The sequence below is a fragment of the Schistocerca cancellata genome, chromosome 2, assembly GCF_023864275.1.
Source record: "Schistocerca cancellata isolate TAMUIC-IGC-003103 chromosome 2, iqSchCanc2.1, whole genome shotgun sequence".
NCBI classification, from domain to species: Eukaryota; Metazoa; Arthropoda; class Insecta; order Orthoptera; family Acrididae; genus Schistocerca; species Schistocerca cancellata.
Genome location: NC_064627.1, coordinates 164,317,132 through 164,340,626, shown reverse-complemented (window position 1 = coordinate 164,340,626; position 23,495 = coordinate 164,317,132). Strand labels below are relative to the sequence as shown.

At 36.7% G+C, this 23,495-nt stretch overlaps 1 protein-coding gene across 1 annotated transcript in view; it reads right to left on the bottom strand.

Annotated features, from left to right (window-relative positions):
- Nucleotides 1–10,063: 10,063 nt before the first annotated feature.
- LOC126161454 (mitochondrial uncoupling protein Bmcp) overlaps nucleotides 10,064–23,495 on the bottom strand; it is a 119,134-nt gene continuing 105,702 nt past the window's right edge. Inside the window, exons 6-8 of the mRNA XM_049917275.1 lie at nucleotides 21,870–21,930; nucleotides 18,552–18,644; nucleotides 10,064–15,697 (exon numbers count right to left, since the gene is read on the bottom strand). Coding sequence (XP_049773232.1) covers nucleotides 15,578–15,697; nucleotides 18,552–18,644; nucleotides 21,870–21,930 — 274 coding nt within the window. The 3' untranslated portion in view covers nucleotides 10,064–15,577. The remainder of the gene's footprint in view (nucleotides 15,698–18,551; nucleotides 18,645–21,869; nucleotides 21,931–23,495) is intronic.

Genomic DNA, 23,495 nt, shown 5'->3' with positions numbered 1-23,495 from the left:
CATCTCTGTGTCATGGTTGCCAGCTTACTTCACGTTTGCACCACACGAAGCCTTCTGGCTGTGAGCATCCCCTATTAAAGGGTAGACACAGATGGCATTATGGTAGCTATGCCAGTATGCTATCTGTCAATGAATGATGTCGGAACCAGCCCATTTACTATCCTCCAGGTGACATATGTCTTCATCAGATTAAAATCGATGTTGTTTTTTCAGGGCTAAAATTTTTTTCTGGTAATGTATTTATCTGTCATGAGTCTCAACAAAACCATGACTCACACACAATACAAAAATAAATATGATACAAAAAAAAAACAACAGAAAAATACAGGGTATTCAGATTAAGAATATAATAATATAAAATGTAGTAACTTGAGAAGTAATTTAGATATTTATTGACAGTCTGTTTCTACTAGTATGGTAATTTAAAATGTTTTTTCTTACACAGGATGTCTACATGGACAAGGAAAAATAATTCCCGGATTTTTCCCGGATTTCCCGGTTGAAAATACACTTTCTCCCGGGTGAAAATACACTTTTTCCGTGTTAAGTGACAGTATACTTTTTCTCGGCACTTATCAATCCTTTTATGGTTTATGGTTTTATACACCTGTGTAGAATTTCCCGGCACTTTAGAAAATGAAACTCAGGGGAAAAAAAACACGTTTTGGAAAGATCTTTGATGTGCAGCAACATATGCACTGCATATTTCCGTATTACGAAGGTATAAATTCGAATTCCATCAAACACCGCATGTTGCTTTCGAAAGCATTAAAATCGAGATTGCGACGCGCTTTTGTAAGCGAGTCACAGCTCATGTCACCTGATCTCGCCAGCTGATGACAGCATTTGACACGTGATGTAGTCAGATCACTCTGAAGTAGCGCGAACACACAAATAAGAAAACTTAATGGATTACATTAATGTACAATTGTTGCTACACGAAAAGCAAAGGTATCACATATAATATTGGTCTCTAAGATTAATAAGCTGCAAGAGAAGCTAAGCTTCCACATGTATTGTTGATCTTTTTTGCGCGTCATACATCACATAAATGTGCCAGTAAATTTTTTTTAATAACGACGTAAATGTCTGATCTTCTGGGCTCGAAATTCTTCACATGGTCGTCCCCAAACAGTTGATTTTTAAATGAGAGTCAAACGCTCTGTGATTTAAGAAATTCGTCGTACACTCTCTCACATAGTTTATCTTACATAAAAGGAAATTTACTTTGAAAGTAACGCTTTTCAAAGCAATATTCGCAATATTTTTCCGTGACTTGTTAGAAAGGTACGTTTCAGCAGTTGCCAGAGAGCGCCAGATAACAGGCGTCACTGCGCTTGCGCAGCTACGATGACGCGAGAAGCCCGCATGTTCGTGCGTGTGAAACATAAAAGATCTTGCATTAAAATGAATCTAATGTAAGAAACTGTCACGTCACGCTCATTGGAGGCAATTTGTTGTTAAGAAGCACTGCACAGTCTTCCTAAAGCCTTTGACACACTTTGCTGTTGGCAGACGCTTGTAAGAGCACTGTGTTTTGTTGTTGTATATGGCGCATTTTCTTTGCGACGTAAGTCTTATTTTCGTTTTTTTCTCTCGTTCATGTTTTGTTGCTGCAGTATTATTCTGCAGAAGCGGGATACGGTAAATTTTTTTGTTAGAGTATTGGTTCTTACCAGTCAAAATCACAAAAATTTAACTGAAAACTAAAACAATGAAAAATTTCCGGAACTCGAAAAGATTCCCGGGTTTTTCCCGGTTTTCTCCCGGATGAAAAAATTCCCGGGCTTTTCCCGGATCTCCCGGTTGTCCCGGGTCGTAGACACCCTGTTACATACACCTCAATATGTGCACCATTTGTTCTGCGATAGACATCTGCACTGTATTCCACTTCTCTCAGGTTTTGCAGCATCGCTGATGTAACATTTGGGATAGTTGCTTGAATGCGATGGTACAGATCTAGCATATCACAAACAGGTGTCCGAAACACTTGATTCTTGATAAACCCATTTTCATCCAATTTTGCCAGAATTGTCTTCTCAAATGCCTTCCATTAGAACCTGTCCTCAGGTTTGATTTTGTGATGAAGCTGCAGTTATATTCTCTTAGACACAACTTTTTATGGGAGAACGTAAGACATAGTGTACTGCCAAACAAGGTAACTATAACTGCCTACTTGCATGTCAGATTGACTTATGAGGGCTCCACTGGAAGGACGTATGGTTTAATTCAACAGTAATCTCTGGCACAGTGGTCCGACATCAAAAGCGAACTCCCAGTTTTCCGAAGCCACTTGTCCCATTTTTTGATTGTTACATTAAGTGGGAACATCGTCAGTGGGTCACTGTCCATACTCACACAGAAAAAGACAACATACCATTGTAACTAAATAGTGCACAGAACACCTTCCGCTGTGGAGTCCACGTCTACTGACATACGTTTATGTGAACAGAGCGGTTATGCGCATTCACACATGATAACAACTGCCAGAAGCAAAAACAGAAAACATTTTGAATTGCCATATTTGTAGAAGCAAACCATCAATAAATGTCTTAATTATGTCTTTAGTTATTATATTTTATATCATATATGTTTAACCAGGACATCTTGAACTTTAAAACAAAAGTATATTAATATTTTGGGAATACATGATTTTACAATTGGTATGTATAATTACAAAATTTTAGTTTTGAGAAACTAAACATGCACAACACATTAACAGCAGCATTAATGTCACTCTGAGGAAACCTGAAAGAGCATGTATAATGAATTTGTGTAAATTTGTGTCGGCACTGTTTACACACAGCCACTAGCTGTTTTCCAAGTCCAGTAGCTCCTCTGTATACCAAGGGCTTTGTGACCAACACTATAAAACTTATGCACTCCAGTTAAAAATAGAGAAAAAAGAAATCGATTGTCTTACAACTCAAAATGGAGCAAATCTGTTACAGTATCTTATAATCTAAAGCCTGCAAACTCCTGCTTCGGGTTTACAAAAAATATTGGTCATATGCAAAGAACCTCACTACCCAAAAGATAAAGAAGTTACATTACATACTATCATGGCCAGTATTCATGGTTTTATGAACTTTATCCCGTGGCCTAAGAGCCTTATGTTTCATCTCGTACTGTGTAAGACATTCTGATGCTATAAATACATGCAATCATTTTTTTGGGTGTACTTTTACTAGAGAAACAGCAAGAGTTCAAAAGGTAGTGTGAATATCATTCTCTGTTGTGTGTTTCTATGCACCATCCATCGGTCTGCAACAGGGGCAAGTGGATGACTTTCCATTATTTTATGCATTCTTCTTTGGCACTTATGTTACAAATATCCACTCTCACCTACTTCAAAGCTGTCTTTTTTTATCAGAATCTTTAGAACTGACTGATGACACATTTTAGTGAGTGTGACTTTCTACGTATAATAAAATGGAAAAGGTGGCAGAAACTGACCTCAGTTTGGATTCTGGAGAAATGCAGGAATTTGCAAGGTAATACCGACCCTACTACTTCTCTTAAAGATAGGTTCAGGAAAGGCAAACCTATGTTTATAGAATTTGCGGGCTTAGAGAAAGATTTCAACAATGTTAACTAGAATACTCCCTTTGGAATTCTGAAGGTAGCAGGGGTAAAATATAGTGAGTGAAAGGCTATTTACAACTTGTTCAGAAACCAACAGCTGTTATATAGATTGAAGGACATGAAAGGGGAGCACTGGTTGAGAAGAGACTGAGCAGCTTGTCCCCAACATTATTCAATCTGTGCATTGGGCAAGCAGTAGAGGAAACCAAAGAAAAATCTGGAGAAGGAATCAAAGTTCAGGGAGAATAAATAAAAACTTTTCAGGTTTGCCGATCACATTGTAATTCTGCCAGCCAGCAAAGGGCTTGGAGGAGCAGTAGAATGGAATGAACAGTGTCTTGAGAGGAGCATATAAGATGAACATCAACAAATGCAAAACATGGATAATGGAATGCAGTCAAACTAAATCAGCTGATGCTGAGGGAACTAGATTAGGAAATGAGATATGTAAAGTAGTAGATGAGTTTTGCTATTTAGGCAGTAAAATAAATAATGTTGGCCAAAGTAGAGATGATATGAAATGTAAACTGGCTATGACAATGACAACAAAATCGTTTCTGCAGAAGAAAAATTTGTTAAAATCAAATATAGATTTTAGTGTTAGGAAGTCTTCTCTGAAGGTGTTTGTCAGGAGTGTAGCCATGTACAGAAGTGAAACATGGACAATAAACAGTTTAGACAAGAAAAGAATAGAAGCTTTTGAAATGCAGTGCTACTGAAGAATGTTGAAGCTTAGATGGATAAATTACATAACTAATGCAGAGGTACTGAATTGAATTGGGGAGAAAACAAATTTGTGGCAGAACCTGACTGTAAGAAGGGATCAATTGGTAGGACACATTCTGAGACATCAAGGGAACATCGTTTTAGTATGGAGGGAAGTGTAGGGAAAGGTAAAAATCAGAGGGGGAGATCAGAGGATGAGTGCAGCAAGATGATTCAGAAGCATGTAGGTCGCAGCATCTATTTGGAGATGATGATGCCTGCACAGGACAGAGCAGCATGGAGAGCTGCATCAAACCATCACTGGGCTGAAGGCCAAAACAACTTCCTAGTACACAAATAAAGACATTGTTGTCATGTGCCCATCCTCTATTGTTCTCATGAAAAATGCTTGCTGTAGATTTATTTCAGCATTCTTCCCAATAAATACCTACAAGTTTGCTACAACCGTTTTCTTGTTCATACATAATTGGAGTGGTAATGAAAACATTTCTTCATTTAACTAAAGCTAAATCTAACTTAGATAATGTGAATCATGTGAATTCATGCACATGTTGTTACATAGGCTGCAGTACCTGCTTGCTAGCAGACCAAAATCAAGAGAAATAGAGAGACGACAAAGAGGATTACTAAATCTATTCTATGATACTACAGTCTGTGGGAAAAATTAGAAAACTGTTGAAACCATTGCTTCCTGAAAATTCATTTCCATCCAAAAAAGGCAAAGCACACCTCTGAAAAGTAGGTGTACATGAACTTTGTACCATTATGGCATGTTGAATAACTTAACATCAGAAATGTAATTGACTGAAATAGCCAACTAATCATGAAATAAGGATGTCAGAAAATCAAATAAACTGGATTGAGATTTCAATTTAAGCAATTTTAAGATCCAGTACTCATTGTACAAAGATCTCACCAGCCATTTGTCAGAAGCTTTTCATTTGCATTTACTGTTATAAGTGTTATTTTCTACTGCTTGTATCAAAAGGAAAAATTACCTGAGAAAACTGTAAAATTACAAGGAGACAAAATTGCTGGCCAATACTTTCTTTGGAGCAAAAATTCCATGTACGACCAATATAAACGTAGAAAAGTATTACAGGACCTCACTTCCCACTTTTGAAGCCACTGGTTTCTTTCTCAGAGATGATAGAGAGAGGATATGTTGGGAAGGAGAGGCATCACTTCATTCAGACCCCAGGGTGTGTGTGTGTGTGTGTGTGTGTGTGTGTGAGAGAGAGAGAGAGAGAGAGAGACCACCTGTTGTAAAACTAAGATCACCGGAGGCAAAGATTAAGGTAGGCATCAGAGAGACGATGAGGAGGCCGAAGATATAATGCATTGGTAGTCACTTTGAGAGATTCAATCCAAGGGTGACTGTACAGAGTTAAAAGTAAAGACGGATTATAACTCCATTTCCAGAGGCAAAGAAAACTTGCACACACATGCTGCCATTACTATGCTGGCCTGTCAAACACTTTACTGGCCAGTTAATAAAGTAAAACACCATGTAACATATTGGCCTCATGCACCTTCCACCACTGCTGTCTAAGAGTTCAGCAACTGCCACTATATGGATGTGATCTTGTTTTGCTTTCGTTCATTTGACAGCACACATCTTGAATCATTTGTTTGTATGCGTGAGTAGTTAGTGTCACAGAAAAAAATAAGCTTTGTCTTCAATTCAATAAATAAATATGAGCTCTGTTCAAAAAATTCCGGAACTTTGTTCACAAAATTTTTTTACACTAACCTATTACTTACTATGCATGGGCTCCTTCGAAATACCCTCCTGTAGAATTGATATGCCACTCCCAATGCCATTTCCACTTCTGGAAGCAGTTTTGGTACACCTGTTGCTGTATCATGCGAAGCACCATCTGCAAATTTTCTTTTATTTCGTCTATCATTGCAAATCTTCATCCTTTCAATGGGGATTCCAACACTGGGAATAAAAGACAGTCTGCGGGGGGGCAGGTCTGGAGAATACGGAGGTTGAGGCAACACAGTGATTTAGTTTTTTGTCCAACTGTCATGCACCAACAGGGATGAACGTGCGGGTGCATTATCACAATGTAAGAGCCATGAACTGTCTCCTGTTTCCTTCTCACAGGCGCAATACTTCCCAACAGATTAACAGTTTGTGCCTGTGGCACAAATTCATGAAGAACTAATACTTCAAAGTCAAAGAAAACTACCAGCATGGCTGGGTCTCTTAACAAACATCTCATTCTCATTTGTGCAATCTGAAAGCTCTTCGCAGATTACAAGACGAAGGTCTTTCTGGTCTTGACTTAGGAGCCATGGGACAAAATTGGTGGCAACATGATGTATTTTAAGATGCTATGTCAGAATTTAATGACGTGATCCAGCTGAAATCTTACATTCTTTTGCAATCTCTCAGACGGTAGTCTTTGATTGGCATGCACAATTTCGTTGACGTTCCTAACATGAGTGTCATTGGTAGGCATCAAAGGGTGTCCAGCCATTTTTAAACCACGTGAATCATTCATAACACTTAGAACAGCTTAAGCACTCGTCACTGTAGGTTCCCTGCATCATTTGGTGTGTGTGTGTTCAAACTGTGTGACACAACATTCTACTAAATATAGCAGCGAATAATAACTAACAGACATACAACAATGAAACTTCCAGCAGTTGCACATTAAACACAGGCATGTGCATGGATGCCAACTGCATTTTGCTCCAACACACACTGGCACAAAATTATGAACATTCCACAATTTCTTGAACAGACCTCATGATTTGTACAGTTGCAAAATGTTCTTCAATCTCATTCTAGTCTTTAGCAAACCATCTTAATCTCTTAACACATTGTCATTTGCAGCAACACAAAGTACCGGGTGATCAAAAAGTCAGTATAAATTTGAAAACTTAATAAACCATGGAATAATGTAGGTAGAGGGGTAAAAATTGACACACACGCTTGGAATGACATGGGGTTTTACTGGAACAAAAAAAAAAAAAAACACCCCATATTGCTAGACGCGTGAAAGATCTCTTGCGCGTGCTGTTTGGTAATGATCATGTGCTCAGCCACCAGTTTCGTCATGCTTGGCCTCCCAGGTCCCCAGACCTGAAGTCGCAAATGTATCGTGATCGACCGACATCTCCAGGGATGCTGAAAGACAACATCCAACGCCAATGCCTCACCGTAACTCCGGACATGCTTTACAGTGCTGTAAAGAACATCATCTTTGCTTTGTCTTACTTTGTTATGCTAATTATTGCTATTCTGATCAGATGAAGCACCATCTGTTGGACATTTTTTGAACGTTTGTATTTTTTTTGGTTCTAATAAAACCCCATGTCATTCCAAGCATGTGTGTCAATTTGTACCTCTCTATATACATTATTCCATGATTTATTCAGTTTCCAAATTTATACTGACTTTTTGATCACCCGGTATTCCAAAATTATTGTTACATAGAAGGGGCTTACATAGTTTCACATTAATGCAAAAATGTCAGTATTGTTAAGATGTTTTGATTTCAGCATAATAACAATAGAAATAATTGTTTTGCTTTAGTTATTAAATGTAAATATTACAATTAAATGGGACTAGAAAATGTATTTGTGCCTTCAGATATTCAAAGCTACTCTTGTTCTAAATGAAATGCCATGTAAATATACACTACTGGCCATTAAAATTGCTACACCATGAAGATGACGTGCTACAGACGCTAAATTTAACTGACAGGAAGAAGATGCTGTGATATGCAAATGATTAGCTTTTCAAAGCATTCACACGAGGTTGGCGCTGGTGGCGACACCTACAATGTGCTGACATGAGGAAAGTTTCCAACCGATTTCTCATGCACAAACAGCAGTTGACTGGCGTTGCCTGGTGAAACGTTGTTGTGATGCCTCATGTAAGGAGGAGACATGCGTACCATCACGTTTCCGACTTTGATAAAGGTCAGATTGTAGCCTATCGCAATTGCGTTTTATCATATCGCGACATTGCTGCTCGCGTTGGTCGAGATCCAATGACTGTTAGCAGAATATGGAATCGGTGGGTTCAGGAGGGTAATAGAGAACGCCGCACTGGATCCCTATGGCCTCGTATCACTAGCAGTTGAGATGACAGGCATCTTATCCGCATGGCTGTAACGGATTGTGCAGCCACGTCTCGATCCCTGAGACAACAGATGGGGACGTTTGCAAGACAACAACCATTAGCACGAACAGTGTGACGACGTTTGCAGCAGCATGGACTATCAGCTCGGAGACCGTGGCTGCGGTTACCCTTGACGCTGCATCACAGACAGGAGCGCCTGCGATGGTGTACTCGACGACGAACCTGGGTGCACGAATGGCAAAACGTCATTTTTTCGGATGAATCCAGGTTCTGTTTACAGCATCACGATGGTCACATCCGTGTTTGGCGACATCACGGAGAACGCACATTGGAAGCATGTATTCATCACCATACTGGCATATCACCCTGCGTGATGGTATGGAGTGCCATTGGTTACACGTCTCTGTCACCTCTTGTTCGCATTGACGGCACTTTGAACAGTGGACATTACATTTCAGATATGTAAGACCCGTGGCTCTACCCTTCATTCGATCCCTGCGAAACCCTACATTTCAGCAGGGTAATGCACGACCGCATGTTGCAGGGCCTGTAAGGACCTTTCTGGATACAGAAAATGTTCGACTGCTGCCCTGGCCAGCACATTCTCCAGATCTCTCACCAATTGAAAACGTCTGGTCAATGGTGGCCGAGAAACTGGCTCGTCACAATATGCCAGTCACTTCTCTTGATGAACTGTGGTATCGTGTTGAAGCTGCATGGGCAGCTGTACCTGCACACGCCCTCCAAGCTCTGTTTGACTCAATGCCCAGGCATATCAAGGCCGTTATTATGGCCAGAGGTGGTTGTTCTGGGTACTGATTTCTCAGGATCTATTCACGCACAATGCGTGAAAATGTTATCACATGTCAGTTCTAGCATAATATATTTGTCCAATGAATACCCATTTATCATCTGCATTTCTTCTTGGTGTAGCAATTTTAATGGCCAGTAGTGTAAATGTGTTCTTATTGGTACAGTCTCTGAATGATTACTGGTTGTGTACAGCAGTACAAAGTTTGGTTACAAAATTAAGTACAGGAAAAGCTCTATTTACGGCACCTGTGACCTCTCAGAACTCTAACTTAAAAAAAAGGTAGAAACTGCACTTTCAGGAACACAATAAGGATACTACAGTGATAAAGAGGGTTTACAGTTACCAGGCATTTCAGTATTACTTGTAACAACACAAGCTGCCATATCGTCTTCTGATTAGAGTAATAAATGTAACGCAAAAGGAATTAAAAAGTGGTGTTACTTATTCATTTACTTCTAGAAGACACTTTGTTCTCTGTTGAAAACACTTTTGTTAGTGTTTTGATGCTCCCAAATGATTTCTATGAGAAATCCATTCTCGTAAAATATTTGTGAGACCATGTTCTGCTCATTAACATTTCACTAAGATTTCTAGAATTACATTTATAACTGTTAAATTTCAGTCAATGACATCTTGAATACAGTGCTAGTAAAGAATCCGACTGTGCATGTGAAAACACTTGCTGGCCATTGAGGGTGACAATTGGGGGATGCAATTGCAGGCTTTCGTTGTCCATGGAAATGCCACTTGAGACGAAGAGGAATGAGAAATACATCAAATAATATATAATACTGGGTAGATAATGCTGTAATATAAAAATGCTTTGTGTTGTGAATGATTTGTAAATTATGAGGTATTTCTTTATTTAATGAAACAGAATCAGTTACAGGCTCTAGTTCAAAACAGCCAAGAACATACAGGTATTCATTTCACATCCATAATATAGTTTCAACAATAAACTGTCAGAATACTCAACACTTACAGTAACACAGGTGAATTGTTTTTCATTGTATGAATGCTGACACTGACAACTTTCACCATCAAGAAAAAATTCAAATTTATTCACTGTTTGATAGAGCCAAGAAACACACACACTTGCCGATTTGTCATGAAAGAACTGCAAGGATATTATTAAAAAGTGGTTTGTCTTATCTGCTGAGAATATTTCTTTCTATATTGGTTCACATTTTGTTATCAGTTTTTCTTTGAAGCATATGCCTATAATTTACTTCATTCATGTATACACCTTTAGGCCATATCCCGGCAATCACCGTTCTCTTAAATGAATGGCTCCAATGTCACATCTGTCACAGTTTTATCCTTCTTTTAATGAGAGACAATCTCCATTTTGGTCATCAGCTCTTCTTTTTTTTCATATTTATTCCATAAAGTGGATCAAATATGTTTGTACAGAAGAAGCCTTGTTCAGAGAACATAGAAAACTGAGAACTAATGCCTTATGTGAGGATACATCTCTCATTTGAACTTAAATGCAACTTGAAAATTTATTACTTTACAGATAACACTGATGAGGAAAAGTTATCACTGTATTCATTTACATTGCACTTGCTAGTGACAATGACTTACTTTGACAAAGTAAATGTAATTAAGTGGATAAGAATTGTATGACTTCAAGCAAATTATTATTATTCTTTAAAACATTCCTCTGAAATAAATCATACTCTTTACAAATACACAAAATATGTAAATTACAAGGAACTTAATATACTGTTGTATAGGGGATTTTTAGTTTTAGATGTTATAGCTGGAACCTCTCTTTAGAAGAATACGCATTCAGAACAACATGCAAGAGTACAAACAAAGGAATAAACTTCCTCAACATTAAATGAATGGATGACATACATCAGACATAAAAACCATACATATTTATTAGGATTTCACAGTTTATTCATTACAATTGTAAATACTGATCTCTTCCTGAGAGACTTTTCGATAATACCTTTAGTTACAGAAATGACATCCCTGTTTCATTCCTAACTTTGTAAATGATGAACACAAGTTTTCTCAGAACACTTCACGCAGTGAACTCTTCTCGTCACCATACCAGCCTCCATGGCCTCCCATATTAAAGATAATAACCTGTTTTACTTATCTACAGTTTAATCACATTTAGTATTGTGAAATTAGTATTATTGTTTATAAAAGGTTATTGCAAAGAAAAGGTCAACTTTTTTATAATTACAAATAGAGAAGTACCGGCAACAGTAAGGTATGAGGCATGTAAGGATCGTGAGACACTGATATCTCATTCCTACAAACCCTTGGGCGAAAACTTCTCAAAGAAATATTAAAGGTCCCTCTGAGATGGTACACAAGGGAACAGTGCATTAACAGTTCGTCACTGAAGCAAATATAAATAAGGATATCAGAAGGCTGGGATGAGGTGCAGTGGCACCAGCTTGGGCCAATGTGAGGTAGCTTGGGCCAAAGTCAGGTAGGAACTGATGAATGGGTAGCAAATTTCATCATGCTGTCAACTATGCGATGCATCCCGCAAACCTTGATTTTTATGACACCTACCTAATTTAAACTGCAGTTTTTGTGAATCCAAATGAAATAGGAACTGGACTGTTTTTACAAATTGATAGATACTCAGCAACAGCATACATTTCTACAGAAGACAAAGTAATTCTAAAATAAATAAGTTTGCCCAGAACACTTGAAATGCAACACAATACATGAAACACAGTGTTTGACAACGGTGCTAAAGCTCAGGAAGACTGCTGATTTTCAAGTTTGGCAACAAATGAAGGGCAAAGTTAGTCCAACAAGGTCCAATTTCTGTTAATTCGCCCTAGGGAGCTGAGGGGCTAACATACTGTTGTTATTCAGTTTGCTTATTGCTATAAAAACAGTAAATTGCAGTGATTGATAACAGATGAAAGTGACAGCCGTGACCGTTGGGAGTGAAGTTCACGAATGGTGCACGCTGGCAATATGACACTAATTTTTATGACAACAGTTATCTACAAAGCAGAGGCCATACACAACTGTGAGACAGAAAGAAAATTTGATGTCCCAGAAGTAAATTTTCATAGGCAGAGTCAGATAAGGATAAATTAGAGATCATCAGTTCTACATGCCAAACTCAGGGAACTGAATCAGGGGAATGTTTCACAAAACAGAGCAACAAGTGGTCCAGTATGTATAAGACAACTGCAATTAAGGATTCCTGATTACTTGAAAAATAATCCAAATTAATGCGAAAAGTTGCATGACAATAATGCAGAGAGTAGAGCTTATATTACGGTGCATAAGAACACTTGATCATTAGTTTCCCATGGCATCTGATGAAAAACTACTTGTGTATCAGCATCAGATAATTTATTAAAAAAAGTCACAGCTGTTTACAAATGATGGTATCAACTTTATTAGGCAGACCTGAAGATAACGTATCAATAAAGTTTGTAAATGTGATTAATCAGAAGTGTTAAAAATTAAAATTTCTCACATGGGATATCTTCAAAAAATTGGGGTCGATTAAATACAGTATACAGGGTGCATCAAAAAGGATGGCGCAAACTTACACGGCTGAAGGTACACAATAATAGAAGCACAAATGTCAAGTAAACATGGGCTCTCAAACGCATACCTTAAGAGCTATGAAATATTCTTGGTTTTCAATACTGTGAAACAAATCTCTTCTACTGAAAGATCTTTGCTTTCCATATTTAGTGAAGTGGTAGTATGGAACAAAACAAGAAAAAATTTCCTGTACACATGTGCTCTAAAATGCATACCTTAAAAGTTATGAGCACTTGTTCATTAGAAGAGTTGTGTTATAAAGTACCGAAGATGAACAGGTGCTCATAGCTGTTAAGGTATGCATCTTAGAGCACATGTTTACTGGTCATTTGTGCTTCTATCATCATGTACTTTCAGCCGTGTAAGTTTATGTCATCCTTTTTGATACACCCTGTATAGTTTGTATTGAGTATGTGGGTTCCTCTTGATAAATGAGAACACAATGAGTGTTTTTATACTGGCAAGTTACATCTTCAATCTGTATTTAAAGTGAATTGAACAACTTGACTAGGTAAGTTAAGAATTACTTCAATGATCAACATAATACTGTATTACAAATATCCACTCTACAGGAAGAAAAGGAGAAACATACTGAAAGTGACCTAAACAAAAATGCACAATATCTAGTTACTATCAAAACAAACCAGCTTGAGTGGATGCATAGATACTGTAGAACGTTTTTGTATCCCAACAGTTCTTAAATAGTGACTTAGTTTGAAATTGTTGAAATTGCTATTAATCCAGTTAAGCAGGATGATTATTAGAAAGGCAATGCTGTTTTTCATATTCATTTGCTGATATTTGACACTATGCACATATATGGTCTTACACAGGCACTTTACAGTATTCAGTTCTTAGAATAACTTAATATAGCTGCAAACAAAGTACACATACAGTTCAACAAAGAAAAAAACTAAGCAGCTAACTGCAGAAAGTAGAGTTTAGGCAAGAGATGACATATTCCACCTAATATTGTAATATTTTCAATATGAAGTAAGAAAAAATTAAACAAAAATTTAAATGTGCATTGAAGGGACAGTTCAGAACAAGATTTGTATTGGAGCTTCACTGACAGACAGTCTGAAAAATTTAATCAACATGTGTGTCCAACAGGGGGGGGGGGGGGGGGGGGGGGGCACACACAGAATCCTGAACCAGTTAGATTCTGTATAATTTAGCCCTATAGACAGAAGTCAAAATTTGATTCCCATAGTGGATAAAAGTACTAGAATCAATAATAGAGTAGAGAACAGTATTGATTGGTATGCTGTACTGGATGTTACACCAATGTCATAAAAAGTGCACAATAAATTTCTGCATTCTGTATAGAATTAGAGTAGAGTACCTTTGTAAGTGTAAGTATGTTTGAACAAATGTGAATCTGAGCAAGAATGAAGGGGTGGAGTATAAATGCAGGTTTTATATTAATACATTTTTTCCCCAGTGGACTTTGTCCAAATTTTTGCTCATGCCACTAGTAGTAACATATCTTTTAGGGATCCACTTCTTCTTCAAGTCAATTTTTAAATTGTAAAACCCAATTCAAAATTGATTCACAAATACCACTGTGCACTCTGATTGCAGAAATTTAACAGTTACATTTTGACAGTTTCTTGCCTACCTTTTTTTCTGAAAATATTGATTATGTAAATAAGCTGCCAATATTCAAATTCATTGATACATGAGTGAAACTTGACAGTGCTGGGACTGACCAATATAAGAGTATTTCTGGAAAAGTACTCAAAATTAGGCCACTGCTTACCTTTCATGAAATTTAGAATAATTGATGAATAACAGTATTTATGCAATTGAAGGAACCTTTATATCCAATCAGTTGTGAACAATGATTGCAACACTGTTAAGTGTCATTCTTTGTCTGCCACTTGTTCTTTAAATCTTTGGAAATGAGTCACATCACTTACTTAAGGCAAACTGACCAGCAGTTGCTACACAAGAATAGTCAGGAGCATCTAATGCTCTGAACACTACTTGAAATTTTTCAGTCTTCAAAGTAATAAAACATTATAAATATGTTCTGTTATAAGTTAAATAAAAAAGTTTTTTTTAAATGTTATATTTAGTGTAATTCTGTGAAATGAAATTTTTTTATCAAAAGTGTATAACAATATTGAAACAAAATTCTGTTCAAATGCAACCAATTTGCTGTTACAATGGAATTAAAAAAAAGTATCTACGCAATACAATTTTTGACGTATCACAGTTCCTCTTTTGTCAACAGATACTGGACCTCATTATAAGGCCTATCTTAAGTACTAACAAACATAGATAATCCAAACATAGAATTCCCAATTCTCAGGTGATTCATTAGAATATCTGGAACAGTACTACACATTAAATGTAAAGGTCCGTCACTTTACAGGAATACTGTGCATAATACTTTTTTTATGAAACATTGTACAATGATTAGAAACTAACTCTTCTGACTTTGAAACCTGCTGTTTCTTGATGTATGTCATTTCTTTGAACATAGATTTCAGATGTGTCCATTAAATACTGTATTTTTATTTATTTTTTAGTCAGCTGTATGTTTCCTTTAACAAGAAAGGATAACTTCTTCAAAAACAATGACAAAAATGAAAAGTGAGATTCACTGCCACAAATTAAAGCTTTGACTACATAAATAGCACAATCTGAAAATGCAACAAACACAATGCTTTGACCACTCTTAAAAATATGAACCTTTGGGCTGTGTTCTACAAGCAAAATACTTAAAAGAACAGTGTAAAATAAATAATAAGTATTGTGTTTGGTAAATGCTGTAAATGGCATGAGTAGAATGCTCCTCAGTACAACTGCTTCAGCTGTTCGTAAGTTACAAAGAATATGATATTCCAGGGCCCCATTCGAACCCATGTGGGAATAAAGCCTTTGTATAAGGCAAGAAATCCTTCATTCTTCACTGTCTGAAACAACATAACAAAAAAAGAATAAAATCATTTCTTTCTAACATATGCAAATAACATATGAAAAATAACAATGCCAGAAATGCTGGGAAGACCTTACCAGCAACAATTTAACAGCAAAGTTTAAAAACCATTGCATATGGTAAGTATTGAAATACTTCATTATGATTTCAATCCAAATTTCAACTGCAAAATACATTTTTCTACACATATGCTCTCTTGCAACCACTACACTTACTACAGTTATGCTTTATATCATAGTTACAGAGTCACAATGTAATTTTCAGTTTCCTCTTTATGAACTCTGATTCATTAAAAACAAATTTCAGTGCAACATTCCAGGGTATAAAAGTTATTGACTCCCTTACAAAATATGCAGACACTGCTAATGGCTTGACTCTTATGTAAGAAATAAGGAATCAGGTCTGTCTGTCTATCTCATGTACAGAAATGAATAATACAGCCATTACATTTTTCCCAATCAAAATTCCTCAGTTCAATGCTCAGGCATGTACAACACACAACACTGTGGGAAATGGTGGGCAATAGCAAATCAGCAGCTTGTATCCATGGGGTAATGTTTTTCTGTTGTGAAGCATTAAGTCCACACATCAATTCTTTCACTGTTTATGTTGTTAAGTGGTGCTGTTGGCTAATGAACTCACACAGTTGGCAAGGCTACAATCGCTGATAGCCAGGCCGTAGGTATGTCACAGCCATCCTCCCTGGATGAATGTAGGTTACCTGTTGCCTGTCTGCCAATGATTCTAGTATCCACGTTTTCGCACCAGCCAGCAGCACCATTTGACTCACGTTTAGCAATATAAACAGCTGTCATGAGAGATCTGCCATGTGGCCTTATGCTTTGCTGCATGAAAATGCTTTGCTGCTGGATACTAGCTGCCATTTTGCTATTGTCTACCATTCACCGATGAGAGTTATCTACCAATCATTTAAGGGAGGGCCTCCAATGTGAAGATATTCATTAGTATCCAGCAATTAACCACAGCAAGTCAATCAAAATGTCACATATTTAGTTGGTTTAAAATGACGTGGCTTAACAACCAAAATTATTTTATTCAAGCTTACTCGGTTAACTGAGCCAAGATTAAATTTACATGATTAGTTCAATGATCTGATTATAAATTACTACAGGTTAGAATTAATCACATCACTGAAAGATAAAATCTAGCAAATATAAAAATAAATGTAGGTGAATGAACTGATACTACTTAAATATCTGAATAAAAGAAAAGTTCACTTCAGAAAATTATAAAATTATGAGACAGAATTGTTGTCCATCACTAATCTTCAGGACGTGAAGCTTATTGTACTGCCAATACACACATAGAAAATTACACAAAACTATTCCAGCTTTTGGAACTATAACTTCTAATAGTTATGACAGTTTCATGTATATTTGTGTGTGTCAATTGGCAGTACTAAAATTTTTACCTCCTGGCGTTAAGTACTGAACAGCTATTCTGTCTCATAATTTTACTTGAAAATTTTTCCGTTTGATTCAGTCACATAAGGGGGCATCCAAAAGAAAAAAATTCCAACTTTATTCACATTTTAATCTCAAACCTTCAATATCCTTCAAAGTACTCTATATTTGCACTAATAAACTTGTCCAATCTTTTATTCCATTTTCCAAAACTTTGTTTAGTTTCATCTTTAGTGATGCTAAACAGCACCTCCCTCCCCCTCCCCCCCTTTTTCACTCTAGGAAACAAAATAAAAGTTACACAGGCAAACAAAATAAAAGTTACACAGGGCAAGCTCAGGTAAGGAACAGGGGTCATAAAATTTTGGTCAAGAACCATCACACATATAGGGCTGTGGGAACAGGGCCACTGTCATGATGGAATAACCAGTCACCCTACTGCCACAAATCAGGCCACTGCACACTGTTGTACAATCTTTTCAAAACTTCCAAGAAGAAAGCCTGGTTAATTGTCTGACCCTGTGGAAAACACTCTGAATGGACAACTCCTCCCACACTGAAGAAACAAATCAGCATTTTTTTAAATGTCCAATTTCACCTGATGAGCTTTCTTCCACTGGCTTGATTCTTTATTTGCTTCAGGATCTTAATTGCAGAACCAAGTTTCGTTACCAGTGATAATTTCTGAAAAAAGATTTGGATCATTCTGGGACTCTTCTTTCAAAGCACAGCACACTTCCGTGTATTCTTGTTTTTGTTCAACAGTCAGCAGTTGTGACACAAATTTGTTAACTACCTTTTTTCACTCCTAAAGCTTCTGTCACAATTCGCTCTACTGAACTCCGAGTCGCTCTTGACAGCTCAACAATTTCTTTAATGGTCTGTCGTCGAACTTCATTGATGATTGCACGAATGTTTTCAACATTTTCATGTATTCAAGCCATGGAAGAATGACAAGACGGAGATTTGTCATCAATTGATGTTTCCCCATTTCTGAAACAAGAAAGCCGCTCAATCACTTGAGTTTGCCCCACAGCGTCATCCTTGCACTCCTTTTTTTAACATTTCAACAGTTTCAGTTCCTCTTTTTCTGAGCACAAGGCAGATTTAACCATTGCTTGCAGTTCACAAAAATTGCCATTTGTAAAATGAGAATCATACAAAACAGTTGCCACTATATACTCTGCTGAAACTAGTCCTGATCTTATTCAGCTTACTGACTCTGGAATGTTCGCTCTATGGGCTCCTAGTGGCAAAACACAGTACTACAAAAACTCTGTCACCAAAATATTAGTTAAGTTTCTTCTGGATACCCCCTCATAAACAAAAACAAAGGTCCTATTCACTTTGACACCTCAATATATATTAACAAACCATAAAACACATAGCCAACTTTCAAATCCATACCTGGACAAGGCAATCAATACTGCCAGTATATATGCGAACAGATTTGGTATCACGGGTTACAGCTTTAAGTTTCCTCTGGTTCATCAGCCTTGTCTGAGAGAGAGAGAGAGAGGAAAAAAGTTGTGATTAGTCTGCAATCCAAACATGCAAATAATCTGATTAGATAAGTTCCATTTTTCATGCTGATATAAACAAAAGTTGGTCTTTACTTTTTTCTGTAATTAATTTGGTAGTATCATAATTAATATTTAGACATTGTTATAACTTAGGGTGTAATAAGTTATAACTTGGGCTGTAAGTTGGTGCTTGTTCATTGAGAGTTGGTTTAATCAGCCAAAGGTCCAAGGATTGAGCCTTGTAGAGTCAGTCCTATGATTCTCTGTGATGTTTAAGATAGTTGTCAACTTTGTCTAAACTTTGTGTTTGAGTATAACATTAAGCTGTATCACAGGGCAGGTGCCACAACTTAAAAATGGATGTTTGAAGTTTTGACACTGGTATTAAATTGCTTATACTATACAGTGGGAGATACGTATGTTGACATCATTGCTGTTGTTGATGATTTTTTGTTTGTTTTTGATGTTGTTGCTGCTGCTCTGCTGGAGAAAAGGGTGGAATTATTGTCTGATTGTAGCTGCACATACTTAAATAAGGGCAAAGACATTGTTCTTGTAGACCAACAGACATTGTTAATTTACTGTTGTTTACATTTTGGAGACAATACTTTAAGCTGTGAGTATGCAATTTCTCACTTATGTCCTTTCTTCCAGGAATACTAATCCCACAAGGTATGCAGGAGAACTTCTGTGGAGTTTGGACGATAGGGGAGAGGTATTAGCAGGAATAAAATGTGAGGGTCAGTCATGAAAAGGGAAAGGGTCCAGGTTTGAGTCAAAGAGTGCCAGGAATGAGTCCTAGTCTGACAGGAAGTTTCATTATTGTTGTAGATCAACAGGTAATCATCAGCAATTTTTATATGCTTAAGCATGAAAACAGTATAGGCAATATTGTGGTAATAGACGAAGTATTTGTCATCAGCAAGCAAGATTTCATAAAAGTGAAAGCTGTTGGACACTTCCCAGCCCCTACTTACATAGTAGCATATTTAGTAATTCACATTTCAGCTATAAGACATTTATTAAACTAAGTTTTTTAAACACAGTGCATTAAAAGGAACTTAGTACTGCTATGTGCTACTTTGACAAATAAGAAATAAAACTGTCTGAATACATAGGTTTACATTACAGAAGGGAAAAACAAAAGTGCTCTTGTATGGCTCCTTGGAAAACAATGTCAGAAATGTTTTGAGCAATGAGGGAGGTAAAAAAAGGGAGGGAAGAAAAAAAGAAGAGAAATGAATAAAAGCATGCATCAACACAAATTAGACATACTTTGTAGGAGACACCACAAAGTGATATTTAGTAAATGGGTCTGAAGAGATTGATCCTAGTCTAAGGACATAATTCACAGCCAAAAAACAATTGTCACACAACTACAGTGCTTTAGTAATGTGAGCAGTACTGTTTCTTTTATACTGACAAAGCATGCAATAATCTGACTGAAAGAGATACCATTACAATAATTTTTAATGATACAGAAATACTAATTACATATTCACTCAGCAATACCAGATGTCCCATGGCCCAAGGAAGTCATGAGGGACACATGTAAAACAATGCTAAGAATCCATGTGGCGCACTGTTCTAACAATGCTATAACACTGTGTGACGTCTAAGCATGCTATGATAAATGTAATTAACAATAATTTAGAATCTCACTTTAATAAAAAAATTATAAAAATTATGTCACTATTGCAAGATGGTGGTTTATGAAATCTAACATTACATTGTCTCCTACTGTACAAAACCCACTCATCATCTCCCTATCCTACTCTTTCTCCTAACGAAGCAAAACTTCCTGTAAATCCTTTCACTTCAAATCAACAGAAGCATACTTAGAATAATTACATGACCATGAAACACAACTAGTATTTTATAGCAAACACTGTGTAGTATTTTATAGCAAACACTGTGTGAAATGGCTGATCTAGTTTTGTTCTTTGCCGTAATGGAAGTCCCATTCTCTTGAAGTCACTAAACTCTTTTCTCAAGGTTTCTGGAATACAAAAAGTACATAGTAGCATTTAAAAGCACTGTGATACTGTTTTAAGCACTGAATGTACAAAAATGTACCCTTTTATCTACCATCACTTCTTAAACATATTGTTTTGATATTTGTTCTTGAAATATTTGAATTTAATATCAACTGGAAAGGGGAGAATGGACTTAATTTAGCTTCTGAAAGCTTGAGTTATAGTGTCTTGTTCTGTGTGTTGTCATCCTTAGCAAGAACTTTTTTTCTGGAAGATAGGATTGTTTATAAAACAGAATTAATTAATTTATGGTAAACAATTCCTGTCTGTCACCTAATCCTTAACCGAGCGGGGTGGCGCAGTGGTTAGACACTGGACTCGCATTCGAGAGGACGACGGTTCAATCCCGCGTCCGGCCATCCTGATTTAGGTTTTCCGTGATTTCCCTAAATCACTGCAGGCAAATGCCGGGATGGTTCCTCTGAAAGAGCACGGCCGACTTCCTTCCCAATCCTTCCCTAATCCGATGAGACCGATGACCACGCTGTCTGGTCTCCTTCCCCAAACCAACCAACCAACCAACCTAATCCTTATTCAATCATAATTATTCTTTTTATTCAGAATAAAAATGATCAATGCATTGAATTATGAGGCACAATGATGAGACTAAAATATTAAAAAATTCAAACAAAACTTGATAAAATACCAGAAATTATGAATAATGGAGTTACAGTTTGTTTCTATTGAAATAAGAATACTTTATACCAGATTTGATTTGAGCAATAAGTTCCGTCAGACAGATGCATTGCAGTGGCACAAAAATGAAATTATTTTAACACTCAATATGTAGATGTTCAACTCAAAAGCTGCAAATGATCCGCTTTTTGGGAGGTAGCGAGCTTATGCACCTACAATAAATAAATAACTAAAATCAAGAAACTGAAGCAATATGTGTTTCCAGATCATAAAAATATACATAAAAGAAACAGAATTTTTAAAAGAAAAGTTGATTTCATCATCAAGTTTACATCATAAGTAAATAGTAGCTTCATATATAATATTATTAAAGTTGCAAAGTTGAAAGTAATGGAAGTTATTTGTCACTCAGTTACTTCTCAAATTTTTTTACTTGAAAAGTAAAACATATTTTCATGATGTTTCTCTTTTTTCCGCTGTTGAATCCAAATAACACACAGTTCAGGAAATACAATATGGAAAATACTTACACGTACAACATCAATTGGTGTTGATGCTACTGCACTACCAAGGCTTGCTATGAAACTGGAACTGTAAAATAAAAAACAGTGTCACTACAGCCCCTCTGAAACAGTTGAAACAAATTATGAGAGTTCAACTTTTTACATGTGTTTTCTGTATTCTCATTTTAGTGGGGTGTGTCCGTTAGTTTTTTTTTTTTTTTAAATGTGTGATATGTGAGTAGGATGACAATGTACCTTCCGTCAAAAGCATGGGGTGTGTTGGCGAGGGAACACTAGCCTACGCTAGCCGGTCGCTCTCACCCCATCTGCAACAGACACCCGACAACTGTGAAAAGCAAACACAACAGCTGCCGTATTTTCTCACCCATTACATAAAGCTTAACAACCCACCTACCATATGATTATGAGAAAACAGATTTGCCAATAGATAACTGTCATGAGGTATACAGTAATTATTAAGTTGTTACAAGCTAAATGAGACCTGTATACTGAAATTTAAAATATAACTAAACAAAGCAAGTATCAGACTCAAGAAATGACCATAAATGCTTGCAACATAAACTATGATTCCTGCTTTCATGTTGAATAAACTTTCCCACACTGTAACGGAAGTCCCACATTGCAATTCAATGAAGGTGACTTTTCCTAGTCATGTATTAGAAGATAATGCCACATAACAACTGTTAAAACTCCAATATATTGCTAATAAATCATCTAATATCTATTATTAGGGAAACTAAAGATATGGGAAACATCTTATGTAAATCAACTACAAGGATCAAGGCATGAAAACTACTGTTGAGGATACAGTGCAACTGCACTTGCACACATCAACACTGCAGGTCACTAAATGAAACAACAAGTTTACTGTTACCAATCAGTGTTTGTTTATCTCCACAATGCATTTCAAAGGTTTAAACCTCCATCATCAGGTGGATTTACATTTTGTTATTATGACATTTGTGTGTTGTGTTACGATTTTTTTTTTTCTTGTGGCATTGTCTTCAGTGGTCACAGGTTCCTTTCGCTCCCGTAACACATCACATGCATACTGTCATACTTTCTAAACAAATGTTCGCATATAAACTGAATGTCACGTCATGCACGTCGGGAACGGTGGAGAAAAGACACAGAAAATGTGGGATGAGAATACAATTAGGAAATTGTGGAAAGAGAAAAAAGGTTAAAATGAAGGATAAAAACTTATTAAGAATATTTGTAAGCTACTATATTGTACAGAAATAATCTTCTGCATGATGAGGATAATGCAACAATACTACAATTCACCTATTGGTATTTGAAATATTTTTATACCTGTTATGCAAGTTTTCTAAGCCTGTAAACTAACAGTATATGTTAGTGCTAGAAACCTAGTGTTTGAACGGTGATGGCTAAGTTGGAGGTTACATTACATATTACAGATTCACCATAAAACACCTTTTGTGTTGGTCCGATGCTCCACTGAGTACTGTGATCTCTGCTACATCAGACTGGCAGTTTTCAACAGCATCGTCTACGTCTGGGAAATCATATAGGGGAAGTAAATGAACTAATCTCTTCAAATGTTGATCTAGCAGCTGCACTGCAATAGGATAATGTCCATTAACATCTTTCATGAGTTACCCTAATAAG